The sequence below is a fragment of the Fulvia fulva genome, chromosome 2 (assembly GCF_020509005.1).
Source record: "Fulvia fulva chromosome 2, complete sequence".
Classification (NCBI taxonomy): Eukaryota; Fungi; Ascomycota; class Dothideomycetes; order Mycosphaerellales; family Mycosphaerellaceae; genus Fulvia; species Fulvia fulva.
In genome coordinates, this window is record NC_063013.1 from 4,881,661 (window position 1) to 4,906,130 (window position 24,470).

At 54.0% G+C, this 24,470-nt stretch overlaps 12 protein-coding genes across 12 annotated transcripts; 7 read left to right on the forward strand and 5 right to left on the reverse strand.

Annotated features, from left to right (window-relative positions):
- Positions 1-329: 329 nt before the first annotated feature.
- CLAFUR5_03352 (Vacuolar transporter chaperone 2) lies at positions 330-2,919 on the forward strand (the record flags this gene model as incomplete). Its single annotated transcript, XM_047902500.1, has 2 exons — positions 330-2,771; positions 2,824-2,919. The coding sequence occupies 2 exons, from the start codon at positions 330-332 to the stop codon at positions 2,917-2,919; spliced, it is 2,538 nt and encodes an 845-aa protein (XP_047758017.1).
- A 1,384-nt stretch (positions 2,920-4,303) lies between these two features.
- CLAFUR5_03353 (Endoglucanase-4) lies at positions 4,304-5,766 on the forward strand (the record flags this gene model as incomplete). The annotated part of the gene is made up of 2 exons (XM_047902501.1): positions 4,304-4,605; positions 4,719-5,766. 2 exons carry the CDS (start codon positions 4,304-4,306, stop codon positions 5,764-5,766), a joined length of 1,350 nt encoding a protein of 449 aa, XP_047758015.1.
- A 353-nt stretch (positions 5,767-6,119) lies between these two features.
- On the forward strand, positions 6,120-6,716 carry CLAFUR5_03354 (uncharacterized protein; the record flags this gene model as incomplete). The annotated part of the gene is made up of 1 exon (XM_047902502.1): positions 6,120-6,716. One exon carries the CDS (start codon positions 6,120-6,122, stop codon positions 6,714-6,716), a length of 597 nt encoding a protein of 198 aa, XP_047758014.1.
- A 413-nt stretch (positions 6,717-7,129) lies between these two features.
- Positions 7,130-7,666, forward strand: CLAFUR5_03355 (uncharacterized protein; the record flags this gene model as incomplete). Its single annotated transcript, XM_047902503.1, has 1 exon — positions 7,130-7,666. One exon carries the CDS (start codon positions 7,130-7,132, stop codon positions 7,664-7,666), a length of 537 nt encoding a protein of 178 aa, XP_047758964.1.
- Positions 7,667-7,817: 151 nt separating this feature from the next.
- On the reverse strand, positions 7,818-8,670 carry CLAFUR5_03356 (uncharacterized protein; the record flags this gene model as incomplete). The annotated part of the gene is made up of 2 exons (XM_047902504.1): positions 7,818-8,277; positions 8,387-8,670. 2 exons carry the CDS (start codon positions 8,668-8,670, stop codon positions 7,818-7,820), a joined length of 744 nt encoding a protein of 247 aa, XP_047758963.1.
- A 405-nt stretch (positions 8,671-9,075) lies between these two features.
- On the reverse strand, positions 9,076-10,095 carry CLAFUR5_03357 (Mitochondrial oxaloacetate transport protein; the record flags this gene model as incomplete). Its single annotated transcript, XM_047902505.1, has 2 exons — positions 9,076-9,816; positions 9,874-10,095. 2 exons carry the CDS (start codon positions 10,093-10,095, stop codon positions 9,076-9,078), a joined length of 963 nt encoding a protein of 320 aa, XP_047758003.1.
- Positions 10,096-10,417: 322 nt separating this feature from the next.
- CLAFUR5_03358 (WD repeat-containing protein 82) lies at positions 10,418-11,509 on the forward strand (the record flags this gene model as incomplete). The annotated part of the gene is made up of 1 exon (XM_047902506.1): positions 10,418-11,509. One exon carries the CDS (start codon positions 10,418-10,420, stop codon positions 11,507-11,509), a length of 1,092 nt encoding a protein of 363 aa, XP_047758926.1.
- A 428-nt stretch (positions 11,510-11,937) lies between these two features.
- Positions 11,938-14,652, forward strand: CLAFUR5_03359 (uncharacterized protein; the record flags this gene model as incomplete). The annotated part of the gene is made up of 2 exons (XM_047902507.1): positions 11,938-14,305; positions 14,360-14,652. 2 exons carry the CDS (start codon positions 11,938-11,940, stop codon positions 14,650-14,652), a joined length of 2,661 nt encoding a protein of 886 aa, XP_047758925.1.
- A 334-nt stretch (positions 14,653-14,986) lies between these two features.
- Positions 14,987-15,751, reverse strand: CLAFUR5_03360 (uncharacterized protein; the record flags this gene model as incomplete). Its single annotated transcript, XM_047902508.1, has 1 exon — positions 14,987-15,751. One exon carries the CDS (start codon positions 15,749-15,751, stop codon positions 14,987-14,989), a length of 765 nt encoding a protein of 254 aa, XP_047758734.1.
- A 720-nt stretch (positions 15,752-16,471) lies between these two features.
- On the reverse strand, positions 16,472-18,708 carry CLAFUR5_03361 (Alkaline phosphatase H; the record flags this gene model as incomplete). The annotated part of the gene is made up of 2 exons (XM_047902509.1): positions 16,472-18,332; positions 18,386-18,708. The coding sequence occupies 2 exons, from the start codon at positions 18,706-18,708 to the stop codon at positions 16,472-16,474; spliced, it is 2,184 nt and encodes a 727-aa protein (XP_047758735.1).
- Positions 18,709-19,725: 1,017 nt separating this feature from the next.
- CLAFUR5_03362 (uncharacterized protein) lies at positions 19,726-22,268 on the reverse strand (the record flags this gene model as incomplete). The annotated part of the gene is made up of 2 exons (XM_047902510.1): positions 19,726-20,360; positions 20,414-22,268. 2 exons carry the CDS (start codon positions 22,266-22,268, stop codon positions 19,726-19,728), a joined length of 2,490 nt encoding a protein of 829 aa, XP_047758732.1.
- Positions 22,269-22,896: 628 nt separating this feature from the next.
- CLAFUR5_03363 (uncharacterized protein) lies at positions 22,897-24,057 on the forward strand (the record flags this gene model as incomplete). The annotated part of the gene is made up of 1 exon (XM_047902511.1): positions 22,897-24,057. One exon carries the CDS (start codon positions 22,897-22,899, stop codon positions 24,055-24,057), a length of 1,161 nt encoding a protein of 386 aa, XP_047758733.1.
- Positions 24,058-24,470: the final 413 nt, after the last annotated feature.

A 24,470-nucleotide genomic window follows, 5' to 3' on the forward strand; every position in this document is an offset into this window, starting at 1 on the left:
CAGCGAGTTCATAGCATGATATAGAATGGAGCAAGGAGTATATACGAAACACGATTGTTATCCACCAAGTTTCCGGTCTAGCATACCTTCCCTTGGTGAATAAGACGGGGCTAGACTATGGCAGTCGCGTGGGCATATGCTCAACTTTAATTGGCCGTGGCCGCTCGAGCTCTCAGCGGGGCGATCATCTTGGGAAACTTTGGTACTGCATGCAAGCTTGTTGTGAGTCTTGTGACGGGAACCTGGAACCAGGATTGAGTAAATCTCCCTTCAGCAGAAACGACGGTACTCGCACTGTATATACCACATAATCGCGAGAATCGGTCACGATGAGGTACGGGCGCACCCTCGAGCTCTCACGCTACAAGCCGTGGGCAAACAACTACATCGACTACGCTAAGCTTAAGAAGCTGCTGCGCGAGGACGATTCCGCGCCGAGCTCGCCGACCCCCGAGACAACTCCCAGCAAGAACGAGAAGTGGACGGATGAGGACGAGAGCAGATTCGTGCATGAGCTGGTGAACGTCCAGCTGGAGAAGGTGCACGAGTTCCATAGGGACACATACGAGAAGCTGCGGGACAGGACTGCGAAGTGTGAGGCCAAGCTTGATACCGTGGCCGTTGCGGAGGCTGGGGAGAAGAACAACAACGATAACAACAACAACAACAACAACAACAACAACAACAACAACAACAACAATGAGGATGGTCAGACCGACGGCGCCAACAGCAGCAAGGGCGAGGGCAAAGACTCCCCATCGAGCAATGGCAATGGCAAGAAGCCGGTGCCAAGCGAGGCCGAGAGGAAGACCATCCTGAAGGAGGTCCTGTCCGAGCTCGACCACATCACCAAGGAGACGAATGAGCTGGAGAAGTACAGCCGCATCAACTACGCCGGCTTTCTCAAGGCATGCAAGAAGCACGACCGGAAACGAGGTGGATCATACCGTGTGCGACCATTGCTGCAGGTGCGACTGTCTGCACTGCCTTTCAACAGGGAAGACTACGGTCCCCTGCTGTTCCGCCTGAGTGCCATGTACAGCTTCGTGCGCACCCGCTTGGACGAGTCCGGCGACCAGCCAAAGGCGTTGGAAGATCAGCAGGGCAAGGAAGAGTACACCAGCCACAAGTTTTGGGTGCACCCGGAGAACTTGCTCGAGGTCAAGACCTTGATCCTGCGCCATCTGCCAGTGCTGGTATATAACCCTCAGACATCCAAGGTCGCAGAGGGCAACCAACCTGATCCATCGATAACTAGCATTTACTTCGACAACCCGGCCTTTGAGCTCTACTCGAACAAGGTCGACAAGAATGCCGGATCTTCGCTGCGTCTGAGGTGGTATGGACATCTTAATGCCAAGCCGCAGATCTGGGTCGAGAAGAAGACGGTTCAAGAGGACAACAAGAGCAGCGAGGATCGCTTCACCACCAAGGATAAGTATGTGCAGCGATACACCAACAATGAGTACCACATGGAGAAGCAGATCCAGAAGCTGGAAGATCGTGCTGGTGCGGAGAGTAACGAAGCTAAGAGCTTCAAGTCGTCAGTGGAAGAGATCCAAGCCTTCATCAAGAGGTACGAGCTGCAGCCTGTTGTTCGCGCGAACTACACGCGCACTGCTTTCCAGGTCCCTGGCGACGACCGTGTGCGTATAAGTCTCGACACTGATCTTGCTTTCATCCGGGAAGATGCCATCGACTCCGACCGTCCGTGCAGAGACCCGAAAACTTGGCATCGTACCGACATTGACAACAATGAGCTGGAGTACCCCTTCTCATCGATCAGGAAGGGCGAGATCAGTCGCTTCCCATTCGCTGTTCTCGAGATCAAGCTGCGTAGTACGCCTGGTAAGAGAAGCGCTGAGTGGATCCAGGATCTGATGAACAGCCATCTGGTAAAGACATCCCCCAAGTTCAGCAAATTCGTACATGGAGTCGCCCAGCTCTTCGAAGACTATGTCAACACTTTCCCATTCTGGCTCAGTGAGATGGAGACCGACATTCGCCGGGACCCGCAGCAGGCTTTCGAGGAAGAGCAGGCCAAACGACAGAAGGAGCGCGACGATGAGTTCGCTGTGGGTACTCTCCTGCGGACTTCATCAATGTTCTCTCCAGCGCAGAAATCTGGCGGCGTTTTGTCGCCTGTTGGATCTCCCTCCGTACCGAGCACATCTATACAGCGTAGCCCAGCATCACAACGGAAAGACGCAACACAGGCGCCTAGGCAGCAGCAGGCTACCGCCGAACCGACCCAAATGCAAGACACTGCAGGCGAAATCGATGACGATGATACTGGAACACACACGCACAACACAGAGCTCAACAGAACGCCTAGTGGTCTCAAATCTCTGTTCCCAACCTTCAGCACGTCAAAGTACGGCACATTCAAGCGTGGGAATCGGACGAAGCTGCCACCTGGCGTTGTCGAGCCTAAGAACTGGATCAAGGACCAGGGAACCAACAAAGTGGAGGGCAAGGTGTGGCTCGCAAACCAGCGAACGTTTATCAAGTGGCAGCACGTTTCGATTCTCCTCGCCTCGCTTTCTCTTGGTCTCTTCAACGCTGCCGGGCCTAACAATACTGTTGGCAAGGTTCTTGGTATCGTGTATACGTCTATCGCAGTCTTCGCGGCCGCTTGGGGATACTTCACGTACATGTGGAGGGCCAACTTGATTCAGAGGAGAAGCGGGAAGGACTTCGATGCTGTCGCTGGTCCGGTCATTGTCTGCATTGGTCTGATCGTTGCGCTGATACTTAACTTCGCGTTCAAGGTGAGCATATCCTATCTATGTCAGGAAGAATCGATAGCTGACAATTTGGCAGCACAAAGCAGTCATGGAAGAACGACGAAACCAGGACGCCCACCTAGGCGTCGGCATCAACCAAACGCAATTCCTGGGCATGCATTCCGATCTATGATATGCTTCATGGAGTGTTATAGTCTGTACAAATAGCAGTTTGTTTTGATGCAGCCGGATTGATGAGGATATGTACATAGCAACGCGATCGCAATAGATCGTGAGATAGCGACAGCTTGTCCAAATAAGTTCAACTTCAGTCATCCTCCCTTCATGGGCTGGAACTTCCGGGCATACGACTGCTTTAGGAAGGTCGTCTGTCACGGCGGTGGTGGTTCGAACAAGCAAGCGTGTTGTTTCGAGAGTTGAACCAAGCCTTTGTTCGACGTCTTGGCTTGGCATGGGTGTATGGAATAGATGAAGCTGTTCCCACTATCCGGAAATTTTCGCGGCAAACGCAGTCGGATTCCATCCGTGAACCAAGCTGAACGCCGCGGACCTTACTGTACCTCAAGACCGCGTATACGAGCATCCTCACTCGAGCGCACGGATATTAACGCTGCTGTCATCCTGGCTACCAAACGAGCCGCTACATTCATTCCTCTTCGATATTCACAAAGCACGATCGGGTCAGTGCGCCTTCCGGAAAGCATCGCAACGCCGACTACAACAGCTGTAATACAGTAATCGGGATCTCAGAATCAGAAGTAGGCCTTCATTCGCAGCCTTTGGTGTACAAAACAGCCTCCTACGCCCACGTTTCATGTTGCGTACCGAACCGAAGTCTTTGGCGCTTCGGTATCAACACACCGAAGACACCGATCTCCTTTCATCAGAATTCTTCCGCTTCACATGGCTTGCAGTGCTTGCATCGAGAACAGCCTCCTGCACGGGTTCCTGCATAAGTGTGTCAGGTACAGCAGATCACTGCAAGACGGACCACGATTTTTGTGGCCCCGGGTGGGGACCACGAACGAGCGCGTGTCGCCCTGTGCTACCTTCTATGCCACCAGATGTACCTAGACGCAGAGTGACCCACCTCGCTTCGACCTTTGCCGCTTCCTCGAAACGTCTTGCGCTACGCCCACTACTTGGCGTTCATCTACGCGGGCTACGGCCATGCACCGAGCACTTTCCGCTCAATATACGCAGAGTACAGACATGCGGTGATGGCGGTCTGCGCGACCTCCTCGCGTGGGAGTGGCGTGCTTGACTGAACGATGTGGTCTAGTGGGTCTTCTCGTATTGTCAGCGCTTCTATTGTCGCAGATGCTGCTGATATATAGGACGACCTTTGCCCTGCGGTGGTACCAGTTCTCTCAAGCCAGTCTTCTCATCATCTTTTTGTTTGCTGTGCAGTGCATCTTTTGGTCTAGCACCATCTCACACTCGTTCTAGTTTCCCGGTGATACTGTCCATTCATTGATCTTACCTTTCAAACAGCTTGCACATACTACGACCGAACCAACCCTCGAAACCTCACACCCACGAACAAAACATCAACCATGTCTGTCCTCCGCACCGCCGTAGGCCTCGCCTCATTGGCAGCCTCCGTCTCCGCCCACGGCTATGTCCAGGGCATCGTCGCCGATGGCACTTACTACGAGGGCTACAACCCAAGTTTCCAATACCAGCAGACTGCACCTTCCGTTGCTGGCTGGAGCGACCCGGAGAATCAGGCCAATGGATTTATTGCACCGTCTGCTTTTGCAGCCCCGGACATTGTATGCCATCTTTCGGCCACCCCTGGTACCGCGTCTGCCACGGTTGCTGCTGGTGGTACGGTTGAGCTCCAGTGGAACACATGGTGAGTAATTCTGAAAGGGTACCTGCAGTTGTGTATGAAGCCTCCAGCTTTGTTGCGACTGCATAGCTCTCGCTCATGGTTCGCCACAATATACTGACTCCCCATTTTCCTAGGCCAGAATCCCACCACGGTCCAGTCCTCGACTACCTTGCTCCAGTCTCGGCTGAGAACTGGTCTGACATCGACAAGACTGCTCTGTCCTTCTTCAAGATCAGCGAGGGTGGTCTCGTAGACGGCTCATCTTCTCCGGGCAGTTGGGCTTCCGATCAGCTCATCGCCAACAACAACTCCTGGGCAGTCACGATCCCGGAGTCCGTCGCTCCAGGAAAGTACGTCCTGCGTCACGAGATCATCGCTCTCCACTCAGCCGGTCAAGAGGATGGTGCTCAGAACTACCCACAGTGCATCAACTTGGAGGTCACGGGTAGCGGTACTGCCAGCCCTGAGGGTATCGCGGCTACTGCCATGTACAAGAAGGACGATGCCGGTATCTTGGTCAACATTTACACTACTGGCTACGAATACCAGATCCCTGGTCCAACTCTTTGGAGTGGTGCAGCAGCTGCAGCAAGCCAGACTGGTGTCGCCGCCACTGGTACCGCCGCAGCTGGAAGCGCAGCATCGAGCGCCAGCGCCGTCGCTACGTCTGCTCCAGCCGTCACCTCCGCGCCAGTGAGCACTTCTGTCGCCGCACAGAAGATGCAAGAAGAGACTGCCGAGCCAAGCTTCTACTCCGGCTCTGACTCCTCATCCACCGCCACCGCAGACGCCGGCGCCACAACAGCAACAACCTCTTGCACCACAACCGTCTACGTCACAGCCACTGACGCCGTAACCGTCACCGGAGCAGCACCATACTCGGCAATCGCCACTCTCGCCTCCGCCATCCCATCCGAGGCTCTTACTTCCACCCTCCCCGTATACTCCGCTGCACCAGCCCCAACCGGCGGCTACGCTGGCAACGAGAACGGCACCATCCACTGGGGCGATCTCCCATCGAAGCCTCTGCCTGAGGGCTGGTGCCTGAAGGACCTGCTGCAGTGGGTGGCGTACCTGCTCAAGCAGAGCTGGACCAAGGGTGACCAGCGCAACCACGCTAGAGACTTCAAGGAGGCGGGTGATGTCAAGCTGTTCAAGAGCTTTGCGAAGGCGATGCTTTAGAGACGATGGGATTTGTTGTCGAGAATAACAGGAAGTGATGAGGTTTCATGGTTCGGTTTAGATTTCTTGTACTTGTATATATCATGATAGCTTTGGATGTACGCATAGCAAGCAGGCAGTACGATGGCGATGTATTTCGTGGATTTCTGCGATGCAGAGACTGACTCTGAAACATCTCCACCTCTCAGGTATGCCGCGTAGGTCAAGCCATCATGTAAGACTATGTCAGCGAATCTCAAGCTTAATGCCGTGAAAACATATTTGTGCCTGGAATATCGCCAGCTGTTGACAAGTCTCACGCAAAGCACAAGTTCAAGAAAACTGGCCATACATCCTATAAGCCAGAACATATCATGACGAATCCCATCACTTCTCAACCAAGCTCAGGCCTATCAGTCGAGCTACAAGGAACAATGCAAAGAACCAGCTCTCCACGATCAGGCGAGACATTTCCACCGTCGATGCAGCCAAATGAGCCCCAAGAATCCCAGCAGACAGCCGATATCGTCAAATCAAGCCGTCTCCTGTCCATCCCACCAGAGCTACGCCTGACCATCTATGAGCACTACTTCCGATCCCACACTATCCTCTCCTCCCGACCAGCTATCCTCCAAGTCTGCACCCTAATCAGGAGAGAAGCAATGCCACTCTACCGAGCCCACATCATGACGAACTGGACCGAACAACGTAATGCAGTACTCCAATCTACAACACTGCTGAAGACGGTTCGATTTACGGATCAGTGGAGGGTGTGCTACGACGAGACGAAGCGTGGCATGGAGAATGCGAAGGAGATTTCAAGGGCGGTGCAAAGGGACTTTAGACTCGAACAAGAAGAATTGTGTCTCAAGGACTTGTCATGGGAGATGATGTGGGTAGCGTTGTACCTTCGTGTGGTTGAGTCTTGGAGGCGGATTTTCGACGTTCCTGAGGAGTCCTCCGCGGGTTGAAAGGATGGTAGTATTGCTGTGCGGAGGCCAAGCAGGTTTCAAATGTCTTGTCCAATAGATTCTGGCGAGTAGAAAAAGTCGTGCCCAGCATCAAAAATTTGTCCCTTAGATTGATAACAAGCGAAGCAAACTGCTCTCCTTCGCCACGCGGTTGAGTCGGGGGTTGAGGGATTGTGCACGAAGCGAGTCGGCATTCCAGGTGAATATCAATACAGCGCATAGTTAAATCGATATTGGGTGCTATAGAGACCCTATAGAATCTGGAAGGAGGATCATGTAAGCTCCAAACATCCAGACCATCTTGAGAGTTGCTGTAGGTCAGACCGTACGCACCACAAAATTCAGACCACGTGCACAACAGATCGGCCGTTACACCAACCCCCAACATCAGAGCAGACAGCCTCTCCACAAGCATGGGCGGAGCAGCATCGAAACCACATGGACGCCAGGCCCTCGACCTCCAGACCATACTGGGTCACCCTCAACCCAAACCTCGCAAATCGATCCGCCTCCTCGATCTACCTCCAGAACTCCGTCTGATTATATACTCGCACTACCTCGCCACTCAAATCGATTCCATCAACTACAATCACACCCGCCCACCCTTGCTCTCGGTCTGCAGACTCATCCGCGAAGAAGCAATCTGCCAGTACAAAAAGCTTCTCCTAACCCTCTGGAATGACAACTGCGGATCGATTCGTCAGACCTTGCGTATGTATCCGCATTTCCAGGATTACAATCTCAAGGCGGTGATGTATTACGCCATCAGGCACGACATTGAGATGGCGGCGAGTTTGGGTATGTGGTTTTTGCAAGAGCTGAGGATGATGGAGCGGGAGGGACAGCTTTGGGGCGGGGACCAGTGTCTGGGCTGTCGAGTGAAGCTTGAGCTTTTGGAACTGCGAATGGCGTTTTACAGGTTGCCGATATTAGTTGGTGAGGATGGGTGATGCGCGGATGCTCGTGGCGTGGAGGAAAAGGGGCCTGTCGGTCGATCGGGAAGGGAGTACGCGGATCTGATCGATACTGGTATGGATATTGGTATCCAAGAGGGGTATACTTTCCAAGATGCTCACAGTCCCACGCCTTTCATCTTCAGATTCAAAGGCTCGAAATCTTCTTGCATGCGCCTTTTTCGATCTCCGCAGCATCCTCCTCCAAAATCTCAAACAACCTCTCAAACTTCGTCCTCGCCAACCTCAAGTCCCTAAACATCCTATCTCGATCAAAGAAAGGATCAATCGCCCTCTCCCTCCCACTCATAGCTTCCTGGACATAAAATTTGGCCTGAGGGAGACTCGATGTCGACGGGAAGACAACCTCGAATCTGGTCGCCTCGTTGCAGAAAGCCGAAGAGTCCCCGCGGATCCCGATCGACAAATCTGCTTTCGTTCCTTGGACTTCGGATTGTGTCAGGCGGACGAGCTCTGCTACGGCTTCGGGAGGAGCGCGTTGAGACCAGGTGAACCATTCGCCAAGGTAGATTATGATCTTGGAGGCGACGTTCGGCGCCATGTGTGCCCATGAACGGATGATCTCGAGCGGCGGATCGACGTCTTGCCTGTCAGGTAAATCATGTTAGATGAAAATCGCTAAACCACACTCGTAGAAATGCCCTGACGGCGTGTGCCACGCTCATTAATGGCTCGCGCCCGTGTCTAGAAACATACCACTTCGCGTTGGTAATCGATGCCAACTTTGTATTCCGATCTAATATCACTGTTCGAACGACGAGTCGCGTGTGCGCAAGCAGAACTGGCATGGCTTCGGTGCGAAGTTGATGGCATGTTGACAAGAGCGCAAGGTGGCTGTTGCCCGGTCGTGGCCAGCGAGTCGTGAAAGGAGTACGTCTGCCCCAGACAAAGATGACATCGAGATCGCCTGGAGGGAAGACGTGTTCGAAGATTTGGAGTCGAAGTTCAGCGGGCAATCTATTCAGAATCGACTTGTCCATGTTGATGTTGTGATCGTCAGGAATTGCACGTTTCGCAAGGTCTGCCACGTTCTCGCTGAGATCGGTGGAGAGTACGTTCGACGTAGAACACTTCAAGAGCGAGGCTGTACATACTTATAAAGTGCGAAGGTGCCAGTCGCGTTGGTTCCCGTTACATCGGCAGGTCCTCGGTCGGGCCAGGCATACCAGGGTGTATCATTTCCAGAGATCCTGGCAAAAGGTGGCATCACGACTCACATTCAGTTTTTGATATTGTGCATTCTGGTTTTAGTTGGTCGTCTGGACGCGCCTGTGTGCAGACATCTATTGGGTAGTATATACAGTGCGGCGGTTCGAGCGCGCAGGTGGTGGTATCACAGCATGTCCAAGAAGCCGTAGGTGGATTATGCACACATATCGTCCAGATCATATCTTCTCCTTGACGTGGTTCGGTAGTACCCGGTCTTCGAATTTCCTCATGAGTTTGTTCGTCTGCTCGGCCAGCGACAGGGTCAGGATGGTGTGTGGTAGGATTCTGGCCAGATGAGCGAAGAAGCCCTTGTACACGGCGAATACACCCTCGGACTTGACAGTCTTGAAAAGGCAGTCCAGCGCTCCGCTGTAGAGGTTTCCAGTCTGGTTGTACATCCGGCTCATGACAGTATCGGGTGGGTGCATCACGACACAGACCACGAATCCCGACGCTGTCGAGGACATGAGATGCAGCGGCGCGCCGTCTTTGATGTCGAAGTTCCGTTGTAGCAGGCGTTTGGCGAAGAAGTAGGTGGGTAGCTGCACTGACGATCCAAATCCTGTCCGGACCATAGCAGGACCGACACCTCTCCACAGCCCTTTTATGCCCTCGGCGCCGTAGATCTGTCTCATGCCATCGGCGGCATTGCGATAGTGATGCTGTGTTCCTACTGGTAGGAAAGGAGAGAATGATTGTAAGCGTGTCTTGACTAAGAAGAACGGCGAGCCTAGGAGTGCGCCGAGGATGCCGGACGATGCGCCTGAGGCAATGTTGACGGGCAAGCTCTGCATCGCCTTGACGTCCGGGTCATGCATGTGTGTAGGCGATCGATGTAATGCTATCGAATTGAAGGACGTTCTTATGGGATCGTAGAAGCCCAGACGGCAGCCATTGAGGGTCATTTGGTAGACATACTATTTCAGATGGTCAGTGTTGTGCATGGCACGGCTTCCAGACATGACTGAACATACAGCACAGCCGAGACCTCTCAGCAGTCCTTTGAAGCCCTCATTCGTGTATACCACACGCACGCCGTGCAGCACACCTTTGTACAGTCGCGGCGCATCTTTCTTGGACTTCAGCTCTCCTTGCAGTTGTAACCGGATCTTGATAGTCTCGAAGGAATGTGTGACTGTCACAGCACCACAGGCTGCTATGCCTCCCGCTATGAAGCTCCCAGTGGTTGTGCTCATCGTCGCGACTTCCACCTCCAGTTCGGATGTACTGTACGATGACCATTGCGTCGACTGCTATTCCTTTGCGCCGATCGCGGAACTACCCTGCCCCTGCCGCTCGGTTCAAGCTTCCGGGACCACGCCATCGGCATCGGCATTGGCATCCGCATCCGCATCGGCATCCGCATCGGCATCCGCATCGGCATCCGCATCCGCATCTGAGCTTGAGCCTTTGCACATGCGCGTTCCAGGTTTGCCCTGTCGCGTGCGTCTTTGCTTTCTGCAGAGTGCAGACTCTTGTATCGAGGGCGTACTTAGATCTTGGCACCCATTCGACATCATGGTCACTGACGCTCAAGCTCCCAGCGTGGCCAAGGTCTCCGATGTCATCCCTACCTTCAGACCAACCAGGCTCTTCAAGGCACCCTCAGCATCCGCCTACACCTCGATCGACTTCGATGACAGCGGCGAGTTCCTCCTCCTCTCGCGGACCGATGACACGATCCAGCTCTTCAACACGAAGGCCGGCGCACACGCGAAAGAGCTAAAGTCTCAGAAGTATGGTAGCGCACTCGCCCGCTTCACACACCACAGCACCTCCATACTGTATGCCTCCACCAAGATCGACGATGGCATTCGATACCTCTCAATGCACGACAACAGCTTCATACGCTACTTCAAGGGCCACACAGGCAGAGTGACGAGTTTGGCGGTCAGTCCGAGTAATGATCAATTCATGACTGCGAGCTTGGACAACACTGTCAAACTGTGGGATTGTCGCTCGCCAAATGCCCAAGGACAATTGAACTTCCACCAGCCGTACTTTGCTGCCTACGACGCCAGTGCCAGTGTCATCGCTGTCGCAAGCCCCGAAGCACAGACAGTGTGTCTGTACGACCTCCGCAACTACGACAAACCTCCCTTCACGCACTTCGACCTGCAAGACACGGAAAACAAGTTCACAAATCGAGGACAGAGGCCTTGCGAGGGCTGGACAGGCATGGAGTTCAGCAACAATGGCAAGTATATGCTGATCAGCACGAACGGGCCAGGCCACTACCTTCTGGATGCGTTCGATGGCAAGCTCTTTCACTACCTGCAACGCCCAAGCGGCGCGGATCGACAGCACTACGCACCTGGAGACGCGCTACCCCCGTCACTACCCAACGATAACACGCCTTCCTACATTCAGAGCTCAGCATGTTTCTCACCGGATGGACGATACGTCGTGGGCGGTAATGGCACAACGACCGGCCTGTCAGTGTGGGACTGCGAGGTGGAGAGCGACAAGAGTACCCAGGTGCTAGACCCCACAGTTGAGCTGCCAAGCACCAAACCAGCGAAGGTGGTGGCATATAACCCACGGCACAACCTGATCGCAAGTGCGGACAAGGAAGTGATGATGTGGTTGCCGGACCCGGACACAGCATGAAAGGTTGATTCAGTGGTTCAGTGGATTTATTATTAAGAAGCGTTCAAGCATGGTGTACCAGGTGCAAATAGTGGCAGACTAAGGAGTGTCGCTGCATAGGGTGAATAGTTGACTTAAGACATGATACCAGTGAAGCTTGTGTCGAAGAATGAGATCCGAGCACTTGCACATGAAGATTCTTCAGTGAACCCAATTCCTTCTGCAGCCTGTGCACGTTCATGGCTGAAACATAAAACATTCATCTTGTTCACGCTCATACATGTAAATTTGGTCAATGTCCGACGTCATATTCGCCAAGTGGCCCTTCCCCCAATCGCAGCTCGCTTAAAGCATCCCATCTCATGCCGTTGCCCACCTGAATCAGCACCAAGGGGTCAAGTACATCATAACCGCGTGACGAGTACCAAGGAATACTTGTCACTGCCGCGATGGCTTCGAGTACCTCGCCCTCCCAACCGAACGGGAGTAGCACCACCACAACTCGACCCAATCCCGGCGTCCGCCAGACCACCGCACCCAGCATCATCATGAACGGCCACTTCGGCGGCACCGGCGACAGCGTCGACGACCGCGACTTCGAGCATGGCGTCCAGATCATCGATGAGGACAAGACCTTTAACCCGAACCTCTCCAAATACCTCCAGGTCCAGGAGATCATCCGCGCGGGATTCAACTACCACCTTATTTCTGTCTTTGGATCACAGAGTACGGGAAAGAGCACATTGCTCAACTACTTGTTCGGGACGCAGTTCGGTGTTATGAGTGAGCAGGAGCGACGGCAGACGACCAAGGGAATATGGATGAGCAAGAACAAGAACGAGGGGAGTAAGATGGCGGAGAATATCTTGGTTATGGATGTGGAGGGTACGGATGGTAGGGAACGAGGAGAAGACCAGGACTTCGAGAGGAAGAGTGCACTCTTCGCGCTGGCCACGAGTGAGGTGCTCATTGTGAATATCTGGGAGCACCAGGTGGGGTTGTATCAGGGAGCCAACATGGGGCTGTTGAAGACAGTATTCGAGGTGAATTTGCAGCTATTCTTGAAGGACTCGAAGAGCGTAGCGAGAACGCTGCTGTTCTTTGTCATCAGAGATCACCTAGGGACGACACCACTGGAGAACCTGAAGAACACCTTGGTGCAGGACTTGTCAAGGATCTGGGCGAGTTTGAGCAAGCCACCAGGGTTGGAGAAGAGCAAGATTGAGGATTACTTTGATTTTGCGTTTGTGGCGCTGCCGCATAAGATCTTACAGCCAGAGAAGTTTGAGCAGGAGGTTGCGAGGCTTGGGACGAGGTTCAGGGAAGGATACAAAGATCCTAAGAGGATTGGGTTGGAGGATGGATCCGAGGCGATTCTTCTACCTGAGTACCATCGTCGCATACCTGCTGATGGCTTCCCAATGTATGCGGCTGGTGTGTGGGAGCAGATCGACAGCAACAAGGACCTGGACCTACCGACACAGCAAGAGCTGCTAGCACAATTCCGATGCGATGAGATCTCGAAGGAGGTGCTGGTACTATTCGATGAGGTGATCGCACCTCTGGAAGAGCGACAAGGAAATGCGATCACATCTGGCAAGCCGCTTGTCATTGTAGAGCTGGGCAAAGCGATGGTGAGTGCACGGAAAACAGCCTTGGTCAGCTTCGAAGAGGAGGCAAGCAGATACCACAAGGGTGTGTTCAAGACAAAGCAAGCCGAGCTGGCAGCGAAAATCGACGGCAGGCTAAAGACATTGTTCCTCGGACAGCTGAGTGCTGCACATAAGAGTGGTGTCAACGAATTCTCGGAGGCCGTCAGCAGTCAGGTGAAGGCAGGGCAGAAGAAGGGCTCGAACTACGATTTCCACCAGATTGTACAGACTGAGAAGAAGCATGCGCTCGAAAAGTACGAATCAGAAGCGATGGCATCGTTGGTTGCAGGAACACCTTGGAGCGACTACAAGCAGCAGCTGAACCTTTACAAGAAGGACCTCGACGAGGTCAGCGCTCGTCTGCGACAGGACGAGATGCGACGATTGGCGACGAGAAGCGAAAGATGGGTGCGCAGCAAACTCGGCGAGAGTGTTGGCGTGGAATTCAACAAGCTTGGATCTGGTAGAGGCGGGTCTGGGGCGCCAGCAGAGGGCGAAAAGCCCAAGACCGAGAAGGACCTTTGGGATCGTATCTGGAATGTCTTCACCGACACTGTGTCACACGCAGAGACTCGCTTCACTGAACGAGCGCGCAGCTTCGATGCTAGCCCAGATGAGGTCGAGGTTGGTCTCTGGCGGCTGCGGCGGAAGTCGTGGGGTGCTCTGCGAGACAAGATCGATGAGGAGGTCATGGAGGGCAACCTCTTGCTCAAGCTCCGCGAGAACTTCGAAGACAAGTTCCGATACGATGAGGAAGGCGTGCCGAGGATATGGAGACCGAGTGACGATATCGAGGGACTATACACTCGCGCACGACAAAGTACACTGACGCTTATCCCGCTACTGTCGAAATTCAGGCTATCGACAACTTCAGCGTCTCCACCACTCGACGCCTGGATCGGAGAGCCACCAAGTACAGTCACAAGCGCCGATGAGGAAGATCTGACACCTATCGGCGGTATCGATGAAGATGAAGGCAAGACGCTCGACGAGGAGACAACGATGATCACTGATGCGAGACAACAAGACCTTGAGACAAGGTTCAAGAAGACTGCAGATGGAGTCTATGTCGAGGCCAAGCGCAGCGCAATCGGTGGCATGACACAAGTGCCGCTGTACTTTTATGGCTTGCTCTTGGCGCTTGGTTGGAACGAGATCGTTGCAGGTAAGTTCCTATTCCCACAAAGGATGCACTGCTCCCCACTAACACATCTGCCAGTCCTCCGAAACCCAATCTACTTCATCTTCCTCATCCTCCTCGGCGCGGGCGCCTACGTCACCTACACCCTCAACCTCTGGGGCCCCATGCTCCGCATGACGAACGCAGCCAGCACACAAGGTCTTGAAATCTTCAAGGAAAAGCTGCGCGAGTTCCTCGAGTCTTCTGAAACTGGACGGCAAGCTATTGGCATGAGCCAGAAGCATGGTATTGCTTTGGATACGCTGAACAGTAATGGCACGACGAGAGCGAAAGCCAAGGGTGCTGAGGATGAAGAGGTTGATGAAATATGATTGTTTTGAGCGTTTGTAAGTTTTGCATAGCGACTACACTTTACCCATGAGTGCTAGGTATAGAGTGGAATGACAGGAACAAGTGTATTATTCTCTCAGCTGGCTTGTGTTGTTCTTGGGATGAGAGGTTTGGATACTGGACTCTCGAGGACAAGTTATCGTGTAGGACGACCTGATGACCTAACCGTCATCACAACGTATGGCTATTGCTGGCGACTGGAGACGGATACAAGATCGGCAGATACCAGGCTTGAAAGCCCCCTTGCATTCGACTAGGTCATCCATCCTTGATCATCCTATCATGGTACTGTACACCAACTTCCACTCCCCTCCCTTACAACAACGCAACAAGCCCAGCCACACCAATCAACCCAGCAACAGCAGCCGCCTCAGTCTTCCCAGCACCATTCCCAGAAGTCGTCCCACTAGCACGACCACCCGCAGTAGGCCTGATCTGCCCACTCACAGAATTGACCTTGCTAGTAGCACTGCCCGTCGCCTGAGCCACAATATAAGCCGCACTCCCCGTCACACTGGGCGTGAAGTACAAGCTAACTTCCGTCTTGTTGGCGATCGGATCGCTGAAGCTCGAAGACTTGGCAGTCGCAGTGGGTGAAGCCGAAGCCATGCTGTCGGCATACTGGAAGAGCCAGTCTGCGAGTCCTAGTGTCGGAGTCGAGCTGGCGGCGCAGTACTGGGATGAAATCGAGGTGATGTCTTTGTTGGTGATACCAGCTTCTGCTTCGCTGAGGCCGTGGCCCTTGTAGCAGTCCGCGCAGCCGTTCGCCTGGTTCCAGAACTGCGACTGGCAGATGCAGGTGCGCTGGGCGGCGTTTGGCTGCATGGGCACGTCTTCGTTGCGGGCTTGTCGCTTGCCGGGGTTGCCGTATTGATTGAGGAGTTCTTGGAAGTAGGATTCGCCGTACATGCATTGGACTTGGATTGCTTGGGCTGCGTTGCAGGGTGCGTTCCAGTCTGGAAAGCCGGTGGAGTTTGTTGGGGCGCAGACTGAGCTGATGTAGGTTTCTGAAGAGCTGTCGTCGGTCTGGGCGTAGGCGATGGCCGCCGATAGGAGGATGGTGGTGATGGTGTGCTTCATGGTTGACTTGATGTTGTTGATAGGCGGTAGGTCTGCTTGAGGTATTCTGTTGGCTTTCCAGATGGATATTGTGGTGGTGCAGTGTTAGACGGTAAGGTAGCGAGTGCGTTGAAAGGAAGATGGCGCGGGAAACAGAGGGAATCAACACTGTCGTCAACACAAGAGGGAGTCGCGTTGCAATTGTACTCGTGCCGAACCGCAAGAACAATCCAGCGTTGACCGGTCGGCTCAGTCGTGCTTGCACAATCTTCTTCAGAAAGGCGCATCTCAGCCTAGCGCGGCGTTCGACCACGCGAGACTGCCTCTCCAAAATTGCGCAGGAACGACGCAATGTTTCTTTTTGGGTACTCGACCGATCTGGAAGAGGGAGGAATGGCACGCGAAGGATCGCGGGTGCAGCATCATGCAGCGGACCGTTGCAGCCGATGCAGGTCGGCCCGCTCAATAGAATGCTTCGCCTTCTCGGTGGCACCGGTGGCGCTGACATGGACATGCACGAGAACCGGTACAGTAAAGGTGTTGTATGCAGTCATGTTCGGGAGCTGAAGGCCGGCCCAATCGTTCCAACCAGACGTGCCACAGCCCCGGTGGCTTCACTCGAAACAGCATCGATTTTATGCTATATACACTTCACATTGTTACATCTCTGTGTGCTATCATCATCTGGTATCATTTCATTACATCTCGTCAACCTGTCTCATACACCTCATGTACCACCATCTAGTGGTACGACTGCCTCCTCTTGAAGGTTTTCATCTGGCTTCTCTTGCCAGGCTTAGCATAACCGTCCTTGCCACCATACCTTGGGCTGCTCTCGCTGTAGTGCTCGTAGTTGCCCTCTGGACACTCCTTGGCCTTGCCTGCGTTGTCCTTGCCGTAGCCTGGGTGGCTACCGTGGCCGTTGCCACCCGCTGGAACCTGAGAAAGACCCAAACACTCGGCCATCTTGAAGAAGATGTCAATGCTGTTGTACACACCTCCGAATAGCTCTTGGCAGCCCTTTGGACCCATGGTGAAGACGGCGACATCGGTAAGAGAGTGGACACCCTGGTCGGCGTTGGTTGGGAGGGTACCGTTGACGATGAAGCCAGATTGGGCATCCTCGTCGTTGACGAAGTAGTCGGTGGCGGGGAAGCCGGTGATGTTGGTCGCTGCCTTGCGTGGGCTGTTCTTGTGGACTTGGTAGTTCTCGCGGTGATCCGGATTGGCGGAGAAACCCTGGGCTAGAGTGTACCGTGGGTCCCAGTTGGTTGGGAAGTTGGAGTCGACGTACTTGAGCTGGTGTCCGTCACCAATAGTGTTGATGTACTGTGAAAGACCAGACTCCTGGTAAGTCCCGACAGCCTTGCGTTTCTCACGTGGATCGGTCTTTTCATTCAAGTACTTGGTGTCAACGCTGCCGAAGACATCGAAGCCATGACCGTGGTCGGCAGTGACGACGACCAAGGTGTTTCCAAGCTCGCCAAGCTCTTCCAAGTGCTTGATTGAAGCACGGATGGTGTCATCAAGCTCCAGAAGCTCGCCAAGAGCGCGGTCGTAGTCGAGAAGATGCATTTGCTTGTCGACAGAGGCAGCCTCGGACATGATGAACCAGCCCTTGTCATCGTCGGCTTTCGAGCGGGTCTCGAGGATGTCGATGGCCTTGAGAGTCATCTCACGGAGACCTGGCTGATCAACGGCGTCGGTACCATCGCAAGTCGGGCTGTTCTCTCCACCTTCCAAATTGTCAGTGTAGACATTGCGATCAAGCCACTTGGCCATGTTTGACTGGGTGAAGATTCCGAGCGCTCGCTCCGAGTTGGAGGCGGTCTCGAGAGAGCTGCCATTGTAGAGGACTTGGTAGCCAGCATCAGCAAAGACCTTGTAGTAGTCCTGGTCCATGTATGTCTCGCCACCGACCTCTGGACTGCAGAAGTTCTCGGCACCTCCACCGAAGAGAACATCAGGTCCATTCCACTCAGTCCAGGTGTAGTTGACAATGCCGTGGATGAAAGAGTCGATGACTGCGCCGTACTCGCCACGGTCTCTGGTGTGGGCAGTCAATGCTGCAGGTGTGGCATCAGCGATGAAGGCTGTGGACACAATTCCGATGTGCCCTCCGTAAACACGGTGAAAGATCTCGGCAATGCTCTCAATCTTGGGGTCATCGAAAGGATCCTCAGATGTGTCGCCATAAACACCAAGAGCGTTGACGACCGACTTGTGGCCAGTGTACAGGGCAGTGGCAGAGTTTGCTGAGTCCGTGAGGAAAGTATCGATGGCGTGAGTCATCTGGTGACCAAGCACTGGGAACTTGTCCAGCTGCATCAAGCTCTGGTAGCGGCCATTGACAGTCTTGTGGGCGATCAAGCGAGCAGCTGTAATCATGTTGGTGGTCATGCCGTCACCGATGAACATGAGGACGTTCTTGGTCTTGCGGACCTGCTCAATGTCACGGACGTGCCAGTATGCGGTCGTGTTGGTGCCATTGTAGCTGAGGATGGCCTCGTAGTCGCCTGGCTCGTACAGAGCTACTCTTCGCCAGGCCTTGGAGGCAACGTTGATGATGGATGGAGTGTCGGCATCTTGGGCGTATAGATCTCTGCGTACTGAAGTCAGAAGCGATTCTTGGGCAGTCTTCACATGCTAACTCACTCGAACCAGCTGAAGTCCCAAGTCTCAAGCTCGGGCTCCTCGAGCTCAAAGTACGCACTCACATCCTTCGCCTCTCCCCCAACCTTGGCGATGGTAAAGGTGAAGTGCTCATCCGGCTCTCCGTTCGTCGCCTCGGATCCATTGACAGGCGCATGCACCTCAACACGAATGTCAAAGTACTGTCCCGCAAGGAAATCCTGTTGATCTGGAGGAATAACACATCCTAACGTAGGACATGTCCCAAAGCGTCGGAAAGTCTGCGCAGTCGCAACAGCAGCAAAGCTAGCTGCAGCCACCACTGTCGAAGGAGTGACGAAACGCATCGTGACAGGTCAATCCCTCAACAGTGCCACGAGGGAGAGCAGTGTCTAGAAGACCTTGATGAACCCAGGTGCAGCGCGTGCGGAAACCCTGCTCTTTATAAAGTACACTTTATTACCCAGAGCCATGTCACTTTCTATTCCCACGCCGGTCTGCCGTGCCTGCATGCACAGTGCACTTCATCTCTCCACGACATCGACCCCAACAGCAACAATCCTTCCCTGATGAACGCCGTCGACATCGAGCCGGTCAGACAAGCACTGCAGCCCTGTACCCGTGCAGCATCGCGCGATACCATTGGCCATCCGGCATCGTGGTGCCATCGCTCCTGCTTCTTCAGGACGAGCCAAGCAACCAGCGACACCTCCACGAGCCTGGGCATACTGGGCAGTACCAACAGACTTGCGTGAAAGAAACGCAGCCAAGAGGTGTCTAGCTTCCTTGCCGTTCGCGAAGCTGGCGAAGCAACATTATAAGAAGGTCGAGGTTCGCCGGCGATGGAGACACGTGCGTCCATTGCTTGCAGTTGAGTGGCTGGAAATTCGTGGAGGTATCGCAGCGTGCTGCTAGCAACGCCTGTCGTGCTACCATCTTGCCATCATGCATCGCGCCAAGCACACGTGGTGGAACATGCCTTTACCACGCGAACGGACGAACTGCTGCATCGAGATGGCAAGCTCGCTTGATATCTTGTTAACGTCAAAATGCAGTGTAGTGCAGGAGCTGCAGGATCATGATTGGATCGACAAGTTGAGGTGAGCTCTATGATCATGATGCTCATAACTTCATCGTAGATAGGAAGCGGAGCTCTCTCTTCCACGCAATTAACGACACATACAGCGCCCCATATCCAGCGCCGCCGCAGTCACAGTACACCTTCGCTTTTGTTTCCGCCTTTCCAGCTTGCTCGCTTGCTTTCATCATATCGTCGTTAAGATTTTGCTGCAGGGTGTAGTGGGAAGAATTATCTGCAGTCTAAGAGCAAAAGCAAAATATACAATGCGAGGCCTTCACACGCCTCACAGACCACCGAGGGTGTCGACATCGCGAGGAACGATATCTCGGATAGCTCTTCTCCAGAGACCATTGTCGGGCCAGGATGTTGGACCTTCGTTCGAGGGCACGAACCAGTGTTCGCACTTCCGGCGCCAGGCTTGTTCTTCTTCCTCTTGAATGCGGCAGAAGCGTGGACCAAGATCGAACTCCTCATGTAGCTCGCCAGCGCCTCCAGCTGCGAGCGACAACGGACTTGCGAGACCACCGAGACCACCAGCACCTGGAACGGGAGTGTTCTCGTCTTTTAGGTCTTCAATGCCGGCGAAAGCATCCTCTTCGTCGTCCGCATCTGTGACCGATGGAGACAATTGCCCGGACACATCTCGTCCACCTTTGACCTTGAGCCATTTCATTTGCTGAGGATCGTACACCATGCCGTTCTGCACTTGGATGTTGTGGCCGTTTCCGGTTGGTACATGGGCGATCAGTGCGGGTCGGGAGGGTGAGGTGGATGGACCGTGCTGTCTGTCCATGTAGGAGGTTTGTGTGTTCGTGGACGGCGAAGGTGTTTCGAGAGGAGGTATGTCGAATTGAGCCAACGTGTTCTCATTGCCTTCCCAGCGCAGAGTTTGCGGGTTGTAGACCATGCCCTTCTCACCTGGTGTCATGTTAGTTGTGCTCCGCAGATCTTCAATCTCGCTTAGCACTTACTCTTAGGTATGTGGGACCCTCCGATACCTGCGATCAAGGCAGGCCTCTTGCTCCGCTGTCTGTTCGCACTCGGACTGCTGTGAGGGCTCCTAGCTGCGACCTGAGCTTTCCAATTGGTAGTAAGAGGTTGCAATGGTCCTTCGCTCCTGGGGCGTGATTGATTTACAAGTCTGGATTCTCTGGCAATTCTACTTGCGGCAGTGTCACGCAGATAGCTCGGCGTGTGATCATGAAGGCCTCTGACCGGACTCGAAGGCGTTTTGGGGGGTGCAGGCGTCATCATACGTTCGGGTACGGCAGATGCAGAGTATGCAGAGTTGCGCTTGGTAGGGTCCATGAACTCACTCCGACTCTGCGTTCTCCGTAGTGTGCCCTGCTTGGGAGGACCGCGCGCAACAGGCTGTTTAGTGAACTTGCTTTCTTTCACGGCAGACGTGGGTAGATCATCGAAAATCTCAAGCTCAGAGCCGTCACCAAAATTGCGTTTTCGTGCAGGTTTCTTGATTGTCTGCATGAGTTTTGCCTCACGGATTAGCGACGCCGGTGCTGTGTCTTGTCTCTGCCTAGGAGCACGGGACGGAGTGTCTGGGGTCACTTGATGGGCGAGCCTCGAGGTGGGACGAGGTGGCGGTGACTGGGCTCCCTGCCGATGAGGATCAGAGTCCCTCCGAAGGTGGTATGGCATTGCTCGCTGAGCAGTCACATGCGAAGACTGGTGGTTGGAAACTCCAGCAGGCAAGAACGGGGCAGGTGTCCTCTGGAAAGAGCTATTGCTGGACTGGTTCCGTAACACTGGCATCGAGCGCTTAGATCGAAGCAGCTGAGAGCTTGTCGTGGTCGGTTGTCTTCGCTCGCGGACATGATGGGAAGCACCAGACTCGAAAACAGGATCCAATCGTGAGGTGTGTTTTGAACCAGACACTGGGCGTGGAATATGTGAGCGGTTGTAGATGGGCTTGTCAGTGGGTCTGTCGTGAAAGTTCAGTGTTGTAGCTGGTCTTTGTGTGGCGGGAGTCGAAGTTTCAGATGCTCTGACCTGCACGTTCTTGTTGGTGGTCCGTTTCCGAACGTCCAGAATACCGCCTCGGCCGAGGTCAAAGTCATTGTCGAAGTCGTCATTGTCATTTGACTCAAGTTTCGACTTTTTGTGTGTGTTGGTGTTCATGGTGGCTGGTTGCTCCAGAGCGGGCGTCGTGCTGGGTTGTGATAGATCTGACAGCTCAGCATCTGCCGCTCGGCGTTTCTGCAGCTTTGCTTCGAAGTCCATCGGGCCTTCTGGCAGTTCGAGGCCTCCAAAGTCATCGACCTCACTGTCGGCTGTGGCAGAGCCCAAGCTCGGACTCATCACAGAAGCAGACGAGCTTCTCGCTCGTGTACCGTCGCGTTTCGTACCCGCGAATCGAATGCCTAGGCTGCCCTCGAGGTCATCGAAGTCGTCCATGTCCTCTCCCGACATGACGTTGGCGTCTTCTGCCCGCGGCTTCAACTTGAGTGGCTGGTCAGACATCTCGAGATCGTTGTCCCAATCATCGTCTATCTTTTGCTTCGACTTCTTCTTCCCAAGGCGTTTGATGGTGCCTCCAAGCAAAGCGCTGGCAGGTATGTTGGTGGGAATGGGGATTCCTGCCTGTTTCGCGGAGTCGATGGCATGGGTCGTGGCCTGATCGTCGTTGGGTTGTAGCACCACGTTCCACGCGTCTTCGTCGCCGCCGGCCACCGACTCAGAGCGGACTGACAGTCGCGATGAAATGGCAGTGCCGGTGGTGCTGCCTGCCGCGAAGGCCTGGAATTCGCCGTGAAAATCATCGTCGTCGTCCCAACTTTCGACCTGTTTCGAGGCGTCGGTGGTGGCCATAGCGGTCAGCTGCCTGGCCTGGTGCAGCTTTCACTGCGCTGGGAGAGTATTTCCCCCAGATGTCCAGGAGCGAGGCAGTGTGCGTGGAGGAGGTCGGTGAATGGCATGCAGTCCTTCTAATGCAGGAGTGCAGCGGCAAGTACATGTAGCAAAGATGGCGGGTCGTCTGTCGGTCGCGCTTGCTTCGGCCCGCTCGTTCTTGCTAATGCTCTGCAGGGTCAGCGTCCAAGCTCAAACAACTAGAACTAGCGACACGAATACACTAGGAGGTACTACCCGACAGTAGCTACTACGGCTAGCTACTACGGCTAGCTACTACGGCTAGCTACTGTATAAAAGTTGGCTCGAGGACGGCAATGCGCAGAAAGGGCACCATTCACTCGGCCAAATGACGCGTGTATCACGCGACAAGAATTGCACCCTTTGCACCCTTCAAATCTCAAGCGAGCTATTCTCGCTTCCACAGTGTGGATGATCCCTGGCGCCTACACGGACATCCTTCTGGACAGAGGGTCTCGCGATCGTGGATGCCTTGGACGCGAAACAGGCTTCCTCGAGCCTGGTCACTTCCAATCTCTCCAACTTGATATCTTCAAATCTTGTTGCCACCGCCGTCTTACCACTCACCATGGCAACCTCGCGCCGAGAAGAACTGCTTCGGCTGAAGCGCACCGACCATAAGACGGAACACTTGGTGCTCCATGTCGCGGACCATTCGACAAGCCCGGACACGCTAGATCTGAAGCTGGTTGGAACCGACACCGAACGTCTGTATCACGGCAACGTGGAAGAATCTTCTCTCGAGACCCTGCAGGCAAGCAATTTCAAGGGCAATCTTGCAGAGTTCAAGACAGTGCTCTCATATGCCTTGCTCCACCAACTTCCAAAAGGGCCCTTTCCGGATGTCCTGGAAGGAGTGGAGACCGTGGCGGCGGTCGATATCAAGACCTTTACTGTCACTATTCGTAAGAATATTAGCGGCATTACTCAGAAGCTGGCCGCAATCAAGCTCGAAGAAGACACTGGGAATATCGAGGTGAACTTCATCGGCTGGACTGACGAGGCTCTCATTGACAGAGACGACCTACGAGCTCGCCTTGCTGATACTGAAGAACACATGAAGGAGCAGCAAGCACAAGTCGCGCAGTTATCCGCAGAGCTCGACAAGCTTGTCAAGGCCAAGAAACAGCATGAGGAGGAGATGCTAAGCAAGTTTGCTGCGCTATTGAACGCGAAGAAGCTGAAAATTCGAGATCAGCAACGGCTGCTCTCAAGTGCCAAAGTCGATTTTGACGCAGTAGAGGAAGTCGAGCAAGCTAGATTGTCCAATGGCACAAAACGAGTAGGAGCTTCGAGGAAGGGGAAGCGGAAAGCCCACGGCACTGTTGAACCAGCTGCCCCAGAAGTTGAGGATGAAGGTGAAGACGATGCGACTGCCGATGGTACAGATGACGCCCAAGAAGAAGACAGAAGGCGTCAAGAGACCCCAGAGACTGACGAAGAAGATCTCGCAGATGAAGATCTTGACGTTGAAGGAGACAGCAGTGGGATGGCGACGGCGATTGATGACTCTCAGACGACACGTCGGGTAGCAACAAAGGCGACCCGGAAGGGCCATCGGGGTCAGCGCAGCTCGCAAAAGATCAATGCTGATAAACAAAAGTCGCCATCGCCTCAGCGAAAACTGCCGAGCAGAAAGGCGAAATCACCAGCGAAAGAACCAACTCCACCAGCTCCATCTAATGATGTTGACGATGTTGACGATGACGAGACAGACGATGAGCTTTGAGCAATTTCAGCGCGATGCATTAGAGTAGACAGATGGCATGAAAAGGGCAACTCGACGATAGCGTGGTTGCTATGTTCCAGGATCCAGGTGTTGTACTCATCTCGGCGAACGTGACATCGGAAGCGTACCCTGGCGCAAACCTTCAGGGGAGAGTCAATGATCGACGCACGCGCTCCACGGAACGGCGGCTCGCAGAAGAGTCGGGTACAGTATCGAGACTCGAGAGAGGTGACAGGGTCTTGACCGTCGTCCACCTCACAACGCGGCACCACCTGCCGATGTTCACGAAAAAGAACAAAGAATGCCATGAGCGCGGTCAAGCGCGCCAGACATGTTCTTACCGTTCAATATCACGAGCAAGTGAACGTCCGTCCTCGCGCATATAGTGTTGGAGTTGGCACCATGCTCGGAAG